Consider the following 15,757-nt stretch of genomic DNA (forward strand, 5'->3'; position numbering starts at 1 on the left):
AACCTCATCCTCACACACATTAGGTGCATCCATTTGGAATAGATGCCCCAATTATTGAAACTCAACCATCTCAAGAACTTGTGGCATACCAGCAATATCAAAGATTGTTGGGTCAAACGTACGACCCAGCAGAACCTTTTGGTGCCTTAGGCGTTTTGAAGCAGAACTGCTTTCACTCCTCAGCTTTTTCACAGAACTAGGTTCCTTATCAGTTTCAAACTTTTGTTTGCCAGACTTCCCACCACTTGATTTCTCTTTTCCCTTAGACTTGACTAACGCATCCTTATCAAACATTGAGGGCTCACTCACAACATCCTTCAACTTGGAACTAGGGGTTGGAACTTTCTGTACTGAAGCAGGCTGCTTCTTTTTCTGGGACCGTCTTACCAAGGAACCAGGTTCCTCTGGTATTTCCTCTTCCACTTCTACTACAGGGACTACTTTATCACATACTGGCACATTATCTTTCACCAATCTCCTCCTTTGCTTCTTACTACTTTTTCTGCTCTTTTGAAGGGCAGAGTCGTAGGCCATCTTAGCTTGCAACCTGGTAGTAGGTCACTTGGTGGAAGACTTAGGAGTGGACACCACCCTTTTCTTGACTATGAATGAATCAAAAGCCAAGTTGTCTAAATCCTCCTCATCGCTGGACCTCATCTCAGGTGCTTGAATGTCCAAAGGCGCAACAGCAAATACAGGAGTAGAACTGTTCTGGGAATGAGAACCCTGACTTGGGTCCTCCGGAGAGGGGTCAGGTTCCTCATGTGAGGGCCCAGTAGTTTCTGCTAGTGTAGCGCCCTCAACAGTCACTATGGTTCCTTCTTACCCAATACCTTGTACCTCGTTTCTTTGAGAAATTATCTCATGCAGGACACCGTCAGCAGATACCACAAAGATGGTTACAACATTTTCCTCAATCGGCACCACTGCTACCATAGAATCTGTAGCAATAATGGCAGAACCCTCTGCGACCTTAGGGATTTGACCTTGTTCTCCACTTGTTCTTTGATTAGTGGGAACCTCAGAAGATAGAGAGGACGGATCAACAATTTTAGGGGTTTCTGAAATGGAGAGAGACGGGGAATCTGTGTGAGGTGTGATTTTAGAGTGGAGAGTAAGAGTGGTTATAGAAGAGTCAGTGGGGACGGAGGACTCCATAGGTTTTTCAGTATCAGGGATGACTGAGGCAGGGATGACGGAGTTTGTATCAGCCATTGAAAAGATGGAGTGAAGGTACTTTCGGAAGTTCTAATGGAGGACTTATAGTTTGTAGAGAAAAGAGGAGGGTTTTATTAAGAATGGATAATTATGAAAAGAGCAATAGGGACCGGTTCTGAAATGGCGATCGTGCGTGGAGAAGTGCAATATTTTAGAGGGAGATGGAACGATTTGAAGTGAAGAGACGCGACAGCAGGGTCTGAAAAGGTAGATGACACGACAGTTGAGTTTTGTACCTTTTTAAGACATGTATTAAAGAATGCACAGAACCACTAACCTTTGGTATAAGAACCAGGTTCTTGACCTGTTATTTGAAAGTATCAATCCTCTTTTATCGTCCATGCACTGCATCTACAGCTTCTATGCTCATCATGCATGATTACCTACAACAGTATTGAAGTGAGTTAGTCTTGTCCAGAAAACACTTTAGCTAGTTTTACCTGAAGGTGATTTTCATAGCCAAATGATGAGGAATCAGGTTCCCAATTAGGTTTTAAAAGCCCAAGCTTCACCCTGTTTCTTTCAAAATGTTCCCTACTTAATGCTTTGGTGAAGATATCTGCAATTTGGTCTTTTGTGCTGCAGAACTTCATACAGATCAACCCTTTCTCCACATTGTCCCTCAGAAAGTGATGCCTCACATCAATATGCTTGGTCCTTTTGTGTTGAACTGGATTCTTGGCCATGTTGAGTGCACTGGTGTTATCACATAGAAGGGGCACATGCTTAGTAAGTACCCCAAAATCCTCCAGTTGCTGCTTAATCCATAGAAGTTGAGCACAACAGGATGCTGCAACTACATATTCTATTTCAGCTGTTCAAAGAGCCACTGAGTTTTGCTTCCTTTTACCCCAAGAGATGAGACATGAACCTAGGAAGTGAGCCATTCCAGAAGTGCTTTTCCTGTCCACAAAATAACCTGCATAGTCTGCATCAGCATATCCAATGAGATTAAAACTTTCACCTAAGGGATAATAAAGGACCAGGTCCTGTGTTCCTTTAATGTATCTCAGAATTCTTTTGGCAGCCTTCAAATGAGATTCCTTAGAATTTGATTGAAACCTTGCACATAGCCCCACACTGAAGACAATATCAGGTCTGTTGGTAGTGAGATAGAGAAGAGACCCAATAATGCCTCTATAGATGGTTTGATTCATAGGGGATCCAGTTTCATCCATGTCCAGTCGAGTAGCCGTAGCAATGAGAGTGTCTATCACCTTTGATGCTTCTATGTCGAACCTCTTCAAGAGCTCCCTGATGTATTTTTGCTGACAAATAAATGTTCCCTTTGAGGACTCTTTTACTTGAAGGCCCAAGAAGAAGTTCAGTTCCCCCATCATGCTCATTTCAAACTCACTTCCCATGAGTTTTGTAAATTCTTCACACAGAGAATCAGCTGTTGTCGCAAATATGATATCATCAACATAGACCTGAACAATGAGCAGGTTCCTTCCCCATTTCCTTAGGAACAAGGTGTTGTCAATTTTCTCTCTTTTAAGACCATTTTCTAAGAGGAACTTTGATAGCCTTTCATACCAAGCTCGAGGAGCCTGCTTCAACCCATACAATACTTTGTCCAGTTTAAACACATATTCAAGGTGTTCATGACATTCAAACCCTGGAGGTTGCTTCACATAGACTTCTTTCTTAAGAAGTCCATTCAAAAATGCACTTTTGACATCCATTTGGAACAAGGTGAATTTCATATGAGATGCAAAAGCAATTATAATTCTAATAGCTTCCATGCGAGCGACCGGAGCAAACGTTTCATCATAATCAATCCCTTCCTCATGATTGTAGCCTTGAACCACTAGCCTGGACTTGTTCCTTATGGTGTTTCCATGTTCATCAAGCTTGTTCCTGAATACCCACTTGGTTCCTATAATGGTTCGATCTGAGGGTCTAGGTACCAGGTGCCAGACATTGTTCCTTTCAAACTGATGTAACTCATCTTGCATGGTTGTAATCCAGTCTGCATCTTTCACGGCTTCCTTAATATTTTTGGGTTCTATTTGTGAGAGAAAGGCTGAGAAGGCAAGTGAATTTCTGGCTTTTGACCTGGTTTGTACTCCGGAATCTAGAGGGGTAATTATGTTGTCAAGAGGGTGAGAGATTTTGTGTTTTCAGTTAGACATCTGAGGTTCATTTGTAGAGGATGTGGGTACATTTAATTGGTTTTCTTGTGTTCTTCTCTCAGGTACTAGTAGAGTACCCTGAATTGCATCAACCACTCTTTCAAAAGCTTCAATGGTTGTAATTGAAGTACCTGGTTCCATTGAAGAAGAGGCAGTATTATCTTCACTCGACTCTTTTACTTGGCTCATCATATCTGTCTTTCCATTTGTCATGTCAATGACTTCACCAGGGACCAGTAAGAGTTCTCCATCTTGATCCTCTTCAGCGCTCTTCTCACAGGATGGATAGGACTCATCAAAAATAACATGAACACTTTTCTCAACACATTGAGTCTGCTTGTTGTATATCTTGTACGCTTTGCTTTGAGAAGAGTAGCCCAGAAATATTCCTTCATCACTCTTGGCATCAAATTTACCAAGCTGATCCTTCCCATTATTGAGAACATAGCATTTGCACCCAAATTTTCTTAGGTGAGTCAGCTTGGGTTTCCTTCCATTCAGCAACTCATATGGGGTTTTGTTCAGGAGTGATCTGATCATGCACTTGTTCACCAAGTAGCAGGCAGTGTTGATCGCTTCAGCCCATAAGTTCTTTGCAATTCCACTGTCGATTAGCATTGTTCTTTCCATTTCTTCAAGGGTCCTGTTCTTCCTTTCCACAACTCCATTTTGCTGGGGGGTTCTGAGAGCTGAGAAGTTGTGAGTGATGCCATTTTCATTGCAGAATGCATCAAATCTAGCATTGTCAAATTCTGTTCCATGATCTGATCTAATGCATGCGACTCTAGATTCCATCTTCACCTAAACTTTCTTCACAAAGGCCATAAACACCTCAAAGGTTTCACCTTTAGTTCTAAGAAACAGAGTCCATGTAAATCTAGAGTAGTCATCCTCTATCACAAAAAATGTATCTTTTTCCTCCCCTATTTTGCACTCTCATAGGGACACATAGGTCCATATGCAGAAGTTCGAGTGACTTTGAGGAGCTCACATCCCTTTTAGACTTAAAAGAGGACTTCACATGTTTTCCTCTAACACAGGCATTATAAACTTTCTGCACCTTGTACTTTGACATGGGCAGACCATGGACCAGGTCCTTATAAATTAGTTTGTTCAGAAGAGAGAAACTTGCATGCCCCAATCTTCTGTGCCAGAGTTCAGCATCATCATCAACAGCTTTCAGACAACTCAAATTACCACTTTGTAAGGACTCGAAATCAGCAACATAGATGTTCTTGAATCTCTTGGCCACAAGTACCACTTTACCAGTTACCAGATTAGTAACTGTACATATCTTGGACAAGAATTCCACCTTGTTTTCTTTATCATAGATCTGAGAGACACTCAAGAGACTTTACTTAAGACCATTGACATAGTACACATTTTTAATAGAATGAATGAGTGATTTCCCGACTTTTCCAACTCTAAGAATGTACCCCTTTTTCCCATTGCCAAATGATACACTCCCTCCTTGCAATACTTTTAGTGATAGAAAGTCCATGGTGTTCCCAGTCATGTGCTTTGAACACCGACTATCCATGAACCATTGTTGATCGCTTTCTTTCATTGTTCCCTGCACAAGAAGATTAAGAGTTAATTTTAGGAACCCAAGCAAGTTTGGGTCCCTTGTAATAGGCAAGAGGACGAATAAGAGCTCTCTTAGTCCATGCCGGTAATATGCATTTTTTGTGAGTGGAACCTGGCCCCTCTTTAGTAGTTACATTTCCAGCAACTATTCTATTTTTCTAAATGAACTGGACCATGGCTTGACAATTTTCCTTGAAATGTCCATTGTTTCCACAGTGGGTACACAACCAGTTTTCGGGTACAGTCACATATTTGCTATGTGGGTTGTAAGGGGTTTTCTCCCTTTGGAACCCTATTCCCTGCCTGTTTCCACCATTATTAGTGTATATGGCAGTGAGAGCTTCTGAGGACCAGGTCCACTTTAGGGACTTTTCAAGATAATGTTTTACTCTTTCCAGTTCATTCTGGAGGTGCTTGTTTTTCTTAGTTTCAACACACAACCTAGTTCTCACAGCTTTCAACTCGTTTTCAAGCCTAATGTGTTCCTCACTGGCTATCTCTTTTTCTTTTCTAGTATTTTCAGGTTTAGACTCAATTTCTAGTCCATCTATTGTTTCCCTTAGGTTTGCAACTACTACCAAGAGATCATCTCTTTCTTCCTCAATTTCAGTCACTCTTTTCACTAGGGCCTCCTTTCTCTACTGAAGTTCTCAATAGTTTCCTTATGGTCAACAACTACCACCATTAAGTCATCTCTTTCATGCTCTAAGTTGGCAATCTTTTTGGTTAAGACATCTTCTTCTTTTTTCAACTCACAAATGGTTTCCTTCAGATCCACTACACACACTACCAAATCATCTCTAGTTTATTCAGCTTCCCATAGTTCTAAGATCAAGAAATCCTTATCCTCCAAAAGGTTATGATAGGCATCAATCAATACATTATCTAAAGACATAAGTTTCTTAGAAGAGTAGGATTTCATATTTCTTTGAACATCCCTGAAATTTACCTCACTATTGTCATCGTCTTCATCATCATCTGATTGGGCTATCAAAGCAAAAGTTGAATCATATTCATTTTCCTCGCTTTCAACTACTATCATGGAGCTATCACCAGTATCAGTTTCATCTTCAGACTCACTGGAGGAGTCCCCACATGCTGCAAGAGCCTGTTTTACCACATTGTCAACAGATCTCTTTCTTTTGAAGTCCTTGTCAGGAACCGGGTTCCTCTTAGCTATTTTCTCAGGGTTGTATTTGGAGAATTCTTGCTTTAGGAGAGGACAATCTTTGAAGAAGTGCCCAAGCTTTCCACACTTATGACAGTGATCATAGTTTTTTTGTTTGCTAGAGCTGCCCCTTTTTAGCATTCCTCCATTTCTTCTGACCATCTTCTTAAATCTTTTGGTTAAGTAAGCCATGTTACTATCCTCCTCACTTGAGTCATTGCTATCAGCTTTGAGTACCAGGTACTTTTTTTTTGTTCTCTTCTTTCACCATCTATCTTCCTCCTCATCTCGTAGGTTTTCAGATTTCTATCCAGCTTATCTATGGTCAGCTCCTATAGGTCCTTTACTTCAGTAATAGCGTTTATCTTGCTTTCCCAAGAGCTACAAAGGATACTGAGGATTTTCCTTACTAGCTTGTTCCTAGGAATGGTTTCACCAAGTGAGTGTAACTCATTTATGATGGAAGTGAATCTTGTGTGCATATCTTGAATAGATTCATCGTCCTTCATCCTGAAGAGTTCATACTCGGTAGTGAGCATATCGATTTTAGATTGCTTTACTTTGGTGGTTCCCTCATGAGCTGTTCGCAAAGCTTCCCATATCTCCTTAGCAGTATCACAAGCAGAGATTCTATTGTATTCATCAGGTCCTATTCCACATACAAAAATCTTCTTTGCACAAAAATTCTTCTCCACAACTTTCCTATCTGCGTCGGTGTATTCTTTTCTAGTTTTTGGCATTAAGAATGGAATTTCTTCAAGTACCTTTGTTAGGACGTAAGGGCCGTCACATATGACATCCCATAACACAGAATCCTCAGCTATGATAAAATCGTGCATTCTTGTATTCCACCACCCATAGTATTTTCCATTGAACCTAGGTGGTCTGTATGTAAATTGATCTTCTTCAAAATTTGGTGGAGCAGCCATACGGATCCTTCCTAGGTGTTAGCCTGATAGGAGGAACCTGCTCTAATACCAATTGTTAGTTTATATGAGTCCACCAAATAGTAGAGTACCTGGTCCTCTATGAGTTTTTACTGAGAATACTAATGACATAGTAAGTAAATAAGACATGGGATTTTAACGTGGAAAAATCCCAACTCAAGGGGACAAAAACCATGACCTACACTTGTAGGATTTTAACTTCACTAACTTACAAACACTTATTACAAGCCACTTTGTAATGACTCCATTACAAAGACTTCAACTCAAATAACTTGTGATACTCTTACCACAAGCCACTTTGTCACTCTCTAGTTACAAAGGCTTTAACTTATGACTAACTCTAGTCACAACACAAACTCAGAGAGTTTATGGTTTTTACAAGAGGGTTCCTAATCAAAGCTTCTAGCTAAGCAATTTAGGAGTTACAATAAGAATAATAACAAAGTTACAACTCAACTAAGGACAACAAAATACTAGATTTAGGAACTGGTCTATAGTAGCGTTTAACTTTGTTCTTCAAGCTCTTGAGAATGAAGTTCACTGTTTTGTAGAAGGCTTGAATGAATTCTCAAGTGTTCAAGTGATGTTTTGATATAAACTCCTTGTTAATACACCTTGATGACATCACTTGAATGATGTAAGCACTTTAGTTGGTCAAAGGATACGTGACCACTGGAAACAGTGCAGTGCATGCAATCACGTCGCTTCCAGCTGTGTCCAATTGACCATGTACTACTATGAGGGAACCACAAGGGTATCAGGTGCTTGTTTGGTTCTCTATCTCCTGAAGCTATAGCAGTTCACATTTAGCTGGAATCCGCTAACTTGTAATGTAGCCCAAGTGTGTCAGGTTCTCTATTTGGTCCTTGACAGTAAGTTTGTTAGATCACCAAAACATAAGGCAAAGACATTGAAAACCCATCAAAGTTAGAACTTCTTTTTCTTTTTCAAAATTACCTATGATCTCATTTAAATCAACCACACAGACCACCAGATCATCTCTAGATTGTTCAGCATCTCCTAGCTCTATGGTCAGGGCATCCTTATCATTAACAAGACTATAATATGCACCAATTAAAACATTTGCTAAAGACATCAATTTCTTAGAAGAGTAGGACTTCAGGTTTCTCTGAACATCCCTGAAATTTACCTCATCATTGTCATCATCTTCATCATCATCGGACTGATCCATCAATGCAAACAATGAATCATATTCCTTTGCTTCATTTTCCACTACCATCATGGAACTATTTCCTGCATCTGGTCCCCCTTCTGATTTACCGGAGGAGTCTCCCCATGCAGCAAGAGATTGCTTCACAACATTGTCAGCTACACTTTTTTGACTGAATCGTTTGTCAAGAACCGGGTTTCTTTTTGCTGCTTTGTCAGAGTTGTGTTTGTAATGCTCCTATTTCAGAAGTAGACAGTCTTTGATGAAATTCCCTAGTTTTCCGCACTTGTGACAGAGATCATAGTTCCTTGGTTTACTTGAACTGTCCCTCTTAGGTGTACCACCATTTCTTCGAACCATCTTTTGAAATCTTTTAGTGAGATAGGACATATCACTTTCTTCTTCACTTAAGTCATTGTTTTCATCCTTGAGCACCAGGTTCTTCTCCTTTTTTGGCTCTCTTCTTTTACTGTCTTTCTTTCTTTTCATCTCGTATGTCTTCAGATTTCCAATCAGCTCATCCATGGTTAGAGTTTGTAAATCTTTAGCTTCAGTGATAACATTTACCTTACTCTCCCAAGAGCTAGGTAGAACACTGAGAACCTTACTTACAAGCTTGTTTCTAGGAATAATTTCTCCAAGTGAATGAAGCTCATTTATGATAGATGTGAATCTAGTGTGCATGTCTTGTATAGACTCATCATCTTTCATACTAAAAAGCTCATACTCGGTGGTGAGCATGTCAATCTTGGACTGTTTAACCTGAGTAGTTCCTTCATGTGCCGTTTGCAATGCTTCCTATATTTCCTTGGTAGATTGACAGGCTGAGATTCTATTGTACTCATCAGGTCCCATACCACATACCAAAATTTTCTTGGCACGAAAGTTCTCCTCAACAACTTTTCTATCAATATCATTGTATTCTTTTCTGGTTTTCGGCACCATTGGTCCAGATTCTCCAACCTTCTTCATAGGAACATGTGGACCATCACAGATGATGTACCACAGCTCGGAGTCTTCTACCATTATAAAATCATGTATACGAGTCTTCCGCCAGCCGTAATACTGACCATTGAATCTAGGAGGTCTGTAGGTTGATTGTCCTTCCTCAAAGTTAGGTGGAGAAGCCATTGAAATCCTTTCTAGGTGTTGACCTTTTAGAAAAAACCCGCTCTGATACCAATTGATGGTTTATATGGGTCCACCAACTATATAGAGACCTGGTCCTATATCAGCTCCCTCAGTGCTAACTATGGAAACAGTATGTGAATAAGACACATGATTTTTACGTGGAAAAATTCCAACTCAAAGGGACAAAAACCATGACCTACACTGGTAGGATTTCAACTTTACTAACTTGTAACTACACTATTACAAGCCACTTTGCAATGACTCAATTATAAAGACTTCAATCACACTAACTTGTAATACACTACGTGGCAATCACTTTCTACAGTTGCTTTCCAACTGTAGAGTTGACTTATACTTCTGTCAGGGAAACACCAAGGGATCAGGTCCCTAAACTGGTTCTTGTGAATCCAAAGGCACACTACCTAGATTATCTTGAGTCCAATGCTGAATGATTGTACCAGGCATGTATCAGGTCCTTTATCTGGTTCTATACAGAAAGTTTGTTAGATCATCAAAATATAGACTAAGAGACCTTAAGCCCATCAACATGGAAAAGGGAAGAATCATTCTGTCACGCCCCGAACCATGGTCTGGGTGTAACACAGCACTCGGTGCCTGACTGCATGTGACCGAGCGAACCAACTACATGGCTGGATCAACATGTGGTATCACTATGAGCTAGAGGTAAATGTAAAATATGATAATCTACTAAAGAGTCTGACTGAAATGTCATAGATGCCGAAAATACTGAAAATTTTTCAAGCATAAACAAGTAGCCGACAAGGCTAACACATGAAGCCTGCTAATAGCTGACTGACTGGGTTGTAGTCTACGAAGCCTCTAAAGAATACTGAAAATTCTAACTGTTTACTGGTGCAAGGTCCCCGGTATACCTCATTAAATGAAATACTATAATGACTAAAACAAAATAGAGATAAGGCCCCGAAAGACTAGGGTTAACAATAGCTGATACGAGATGCCCTAGCAAGCAGAATCGTCAACCTGAAAATTGTTACCTGCATTGTGAGATGTAGGTCCCGAGTAAAAGGGACGTTAGTACATTTGAATTGTACTGGTATGTAAAATAGCTGAACAAAAGAACTGTAATTACTGAAACTGAAACTGAACTGCTAGCTGATAAACTGATAACTGAACAAGGAAGTAAGGATATGAATACTCCCTCTTCTGAATGATGAAAAACCTGTTTATCTGATAAATTATGGCATCGAGCCCAATATATATATATATATATATATGTGTGTGTGTGTGTGTGTGTGTATGTGTGTGTGTGTGTGTGTGTGCACAAGCTACGGCCTCAGGCCCAAGTATACGTATACATAACTATGGCCTCAGGCCCAAAAATGCGTAAAGCATAAACTACGACCTCAGGCCCAAATACAAGTGTTCAACATTCATGAATTTAAAATCAGGAACTGAGAATCATACTGCAATACATGATACTGAAATAATGAGCCATACCGAGTTACATGATACTGGAATAGTAAATAGGATTAGACTGAGATAAGTATTCATAATGATTTGATTCGTCATAACTGAAACTCATAGAATATCGAATGATTATGAAACTATGCCATCTAGAGAATAGAAGTTCTACTGCTATTCAGGGAACTAAGGCACAGTTACTTTCTGAGGAAACTGATAATGGTCATAATGAATGGGACGTAGGGAGAATTGTAGACATCCCCAAACGTAAAGAGTTATCCTTACATACCTTATCTTCCTGCCTTTGAGCGTAATACAATGGTTGTCAACCCTTTCAACTTTAATCTTTTTGAAGTTCAAACCCTTTGAATTTGAGTTCTAGGATTCTTTCTCTCAACAATGATGTCCCAATCGAATATCTTGGGTGGTGGAAGGACCCTTAAGGAGTTAGGTTTTTGAGAGTTCCTCTTTCTAGAGCAAGTTTTTATGTTTTGGGGTTGTGAGGGACGAAATATAGCTTTAAAACGACCCCTCACTAGCGCACTCGCACACCTGGAGGCCTGCCCGTGCTACTGACCGCGCTAAACGGCAGTAACACTACCTCAAAATTAGCGCGGTCGCGCTTATGGGCGTGCTACTGGGCGTGCATATCATATACTATTATATTAAATGCGCATAACCTTTTGCACAGAGGTCCGTTCTGGCTCCATAATATATCGTTGGAAAGCTATTTTAAAGGCCTACATCTTTAATGCTTTGAGTTTTCCCAAATTCCTTACATAGTTTCACTAAAACCTGATGGAATACGAACCTTCTACAAACTTAGTCGATTTTGTGAAATCTTATGCACCTCACTTTCCATCTTGAATTTGAAGTAACTATTTTCACCTATAATCATCGTGATGGGACTTCACACACTCAAGATATAACCTTACCACTCATTTAACACATTCACACCTAAGCTGAATTTACTGGGTGTTACATTATCTCCCCCTTGGAATCATTCGTCCTCGAATGATGGTCCTGGTTGCAACTACGACTATCTATGGATATTAAACGGGTGTGATGGTGATATACGAATATTGAAATATCATGAACACATGTGTATCAAACTGAATGAGTATGTAATAATTGAGTTCTAAGCTGAGTTAATAATGAAGGACATGGAGATTATAATATAAGACCTGAATAGAAAGGTTAATTACCTTCCACATTTTCCGTTTGCTCTTCAAAGAGATAGGGATATCTAGTCTTCATGTCCTCTTCAGTTTCCCATGTAGCCTCTTCAACCTTTTGATTTCTCCAAAGCACTTTTACCGAAGCAATTTCCTTAGTTCTGAGCTTGCGAATTTGTCGATCAAGAATAGCCACTGGAATTTCCTCATAAGACAGGCGGTCTTTAACCCCTATAATCTCCGTAGGAACCACAAGTAACGAGTCTCCCATGAATTTCTTCAACATGGACACATGAAACACTGGGTGTACAACAGCTAGCTCTTGTGGCAATTCTAACTCATAAGCCACCTATCTGATCCTTCGCAGGATTCTATATGGACCAATATAGCGGGGACTAAGCTTCCCCTTCTTCCCAAATCTCATAATGCCTTTCATGGGCGATACTTTCAGAAACACCCAATCATCAACTTGGAACTCTAAGTCTCTATGCCGCACGCCCGAATAGGACTTTTGGTGACTTTGAGCCGTCTTCAAATGCCTTTGTATCAAGTTGACTTTCTCCATAGCCTGATAGACCAAATCAGGTCCTAACAACTCCGCTTCTCCGACTTCGAACCAACCAATTGGTGATCTACACCTTCGCCCATACAGAGCTTGGTACGGTGCCATCTTGATACTAGAGTGATAGCTGTTATTGTAAGCAAACTCAATGAGAGGTAGATAATCATCCCAATTACCTTTAAAATCAATAACACACGCCCTCAACATATCCTCCAAAATCTAAATGGTGTGTTTCGCCTGTCCATCTGTCTGAGGATGAAAAGCGGTGCTGAGGTTCATCCTTGTGCCCAATCCCTTCTGAAAGGATTTCCAAAAGTTTGCTGTGAACTGAGAACCACGATCTGAGATAATGGACAAAGGTGTCCCATGCAATCGGACAATTTCTTTGATATACAACTTGGCATAATCCTCGGCCGAATCTGTAGTCTTCACTGGCAAGAAGCAAGCTGACTTGGTAAGTCGGTCTATAATCACCAAAATCGAATCATGCTTCCGTAACGAGAGAGGTAGACCTGTTATGAAGTCCATGTTTATCATATCCCATTTCCAAATGGGAATTTCTATATTCTGAGTTAAACCGCCAGGCCTCTGGTGTTCGACTTTCACCTGCTGGCAATTTGTACACTTAGCCACGAAATCTGCTATATATTTTTTCATATCGTTCCACCAATAAACCTCCTTAAGATCGTGATACATCTTAGTGGAACCTGGGTGAATAGAATACTTGGAATTGTGGTCTTCTGACATAATCCGCTCTCTAAGCCCATCTACGTTTGGAACGCATAGTCTGCCTCTGTATCTAAAAGTACCATCATCTCCTCCTTGTTCAAAAGACATAGTCTTGTGTTTGTGGATTCCTTCCTTCAACTACAATAAGTAGGGATCACTGAACTGTTTTTCTTTTACTTCGGCTACTAAGGAGGATTCAGCCCTGTTCTGGAGAACAACGCCACCATCTTCGGAGTCCAAAAGTCGAACTCCTAGATTTGCTAAGCGGTGGACTTCCTTCATCATAGTTCACTTGTCTGCCTGAACGTAAGTTAAGCTGCCCATAGAACGCGGACTGAGAGCATCGACTACAACATTTGCTTTCCCCAGATGATAAAGGATATCAATATCATATTCTTTAAGTAATTCGAGCCACCTTCTCTGATGCAGATTTAATTCTCTTTGCTTGAAGATGAACTGGAGACTCTTGTGATCTGTAAAAATGTCAACATGTACCCCATACGAATAATGGTGCCAGATCTTAAGCACAAATACCACGGCTGCTAATTCAAGATCATGAGTCGGATAATTCTTCTCGTGAGCCTTAAGTTGCCTCGACGCGTAAGCTATTACTTTACCGTGATGCATTAATACACACCCAAGACCAACCCCTGAAGCATCACAATAAACAACAAACCCTTCAGTTCCTTCTGGTAATGTCAGGACTGGAGCTGAAGTCAACCTCTTCTTTAACTCCTCAAAACTTTTCTCGCACGCGTCTGACCATTGAAACTTGACTTTCTTCTGAGTTAATCTAGTCAAAGGGGACGAGATAGAAGAAAATCCCTCTACGAAATTCCTGTAATAGCCTGCTAGACCCAAGAAACTCCTTATATCGGATACGGAGGTAGGTCTAGGCCAATTCTTCACTGCCTTTATTTTCCAAAAGTCCACCTTCACGCCTTCCCCTGAGATGACATGTCCCAAAAACACTATCGATTTCAACCAGAATTCACACTTAGAAAATTTGGCATATATCTTGTGATCCTGCAGTGTCTGCAACACAATTCTGAGATGTTTTGCATGGTGAGTCTCGCTATGGGAATAAATCAAGATGTCATCAATAAACACGATAACAAACAAATCAAGATAAGGCTTGAAAACCCTATTCATAAGGTCCATGAAAGCTGCTGGTGCATTCGTTAAACCAAATGACATTACCAAAAATTTGAAATGCCTATATCGAGTCCTAAAAGCTGTTTTGGAATATCAACTTCTTTAACCTTCAACTGATGGTATCCCGATCTGAGGTCAATCTTGGAATAACAGTGGGAACCCTGAAGTTGATCAAATAAATCATCTATTCTGGGAAGAGGGTACTTGTTCTTTATGGTGACATTATTCAACTGACGATAGTCAATGCACATATGCAAAGACCCATCTTTCTTTCGGACAAATAAGACCGGTGCGCCCCAATGTGAGACACTTGGACTTATAAATCCCTTATCTAGAAGATATTTCAACTGGGCTTTTAACTCTTTCAACTCTGCTGAAGCCATTCTATAAGGTGGAATAGATATTGGCTTAGTGCCTGGAAGTAGATTAATTCCAAAGTCAATCTCTCTATCGGGAGGGACTCCAGGGAGATCTTTGGGAAACACTTCTAGAAACTCATTTACAATTGGTACCGACTGGAGAGTGGGGATCTGAGCATCTGCATCCTTATCTCGAACCAGGTGATAGATATATCCCTTGGAGATCATCTTTCTGGCCTTAAGATAGGAAATAAACCTACCCCTAGGTGCTACTACATCACCCTTCTATTCTAAGACTGGTTCACCAGGAAATTCAAAACTTACTATTTTGGTTCTACAACCCACTTTGGCATAACATGACTCTAACTAATCCATGCCCATGATCACATCCAAGTCTAACATCTCCAATTCTACTAAGTCTGCTACAGTAAGACGATGATGCACTTTGACTGGACATCCCCTATAAATACACCTTGATATAACTGATTCTCCAACTGGAGTGGAAACTTCAAAGGGTTCACACAATTTTTCTGGTTCTATCCCAAATCTCTTAGCAATATATGGGGTTACATAAGATAGGGTGGATCCCGGATCTATAAGAGCATAAACATCAAAAGTGAATATTGTTAGCATACATGTGACAACATCTCCACGAGCCTCTGTATCCTGACGGTCTGCCAGTGCATACAAGTAGTTTCAACCACCGCCTGCATTACTAGACTTTGCTGCACCGCACCCTTGTTGGGCCTGAGAGTTATGAGGGGCTGCTGAATTAGTGGACTGAGCTACATTGCCTCCATTATTCTGCTTTGTTGATGGACATTCCTCAAAAAGTCGCCTTGCTGACCGCACCCAAAGAAACCATATGTGCCCAAACGACACACCCCTGGATGCTTCTTACCATATGTGTTGCAAGTAGGGTACTCAAGGCCTCTATAGCCCACACTAGTCTATGACTGTGAGCCTTCTACTCTGAA

The 15,757-nt window shown here is 40.5% G+C and overlaps 3 protein-coding genes across 3 annotated transcripts; all 3 read right to left on the minus strand.

Annotated features, from left to right (window-relative positions):
- Positions 1–1,538: 1,538 nt before the first annotated feature.
- LOC138873102 (uncharacterized mitochondrial protein AtMg00810-like) lies at positions 1,539–3,176 on the minus strand. The gene is made up of 4 exons (XM_070151539.1): positions 2,891–3,176; positions 2,069–2,614; positions 1,659–1,777; positions 1,539–1,601 (listed from the first exon to the last, which is right to left on the minus strand). Exons 1-4 carry the CDS (start codon positions 3,174–3,176, stop codon positions 1,539–1,541), a joined length of 1,014 nt encoding a protein of 337 aa, XP_070007640.1.
- Positions 3,177–6,440: 3,264 nt separating this feature from the next.
- On the minus strand, positions 6,441–7,037 carry LOC138873103 (uncharacterized). The gene has a single exon (XM_070151540.1). The coding sequence runs from the start codon at positions 7,035–7,037 to the stop codon at positions 6,441–6,443; it is 597 nt and encodes a 198-aa protein (XP_070007641.1).
- An 824-nt stretch (positions 7,038–7,861) lies between these two features.
- LOC138873104 (structural maintenance of chromosomes protein 3-like) lies at positions 7,862–9,357 on the minus strand. The gene is made up of 4 exons (XM_070151541.1): positions 9,091–9,357; positions 8,584–9,024; positions 8,013–8,463; positions 7,862–7,920 (listed from the first exon to the last, which is right to left on the minus strand). The coding sequence occupies exons 1-4, from the start codon at positions 9,355–9,357 to the stop codon at positions 7,862–7,864; spliced, it is 1,218 nt and encodes a 405-aa protein (XP_070007642.1).
- Positions 9,358–15,757: the final 6,400 nt, after the last annotated feature.

This window comes from Nicotiana sylvestris, chromosome 7, assembly GCF_000393655.2.
Source record: "Nicotiana sylvestris chromosome 7, ASM39365v2, whole genome shotgun sequence".
Taxonomy (NCBI): domain Eukaryota; kingdom Viridiplantae; phylum Streptophyta; class Magnoliopsida; order Solanales; family Solanaceae; genus Nicotiana; species Nicotiana sylvestris.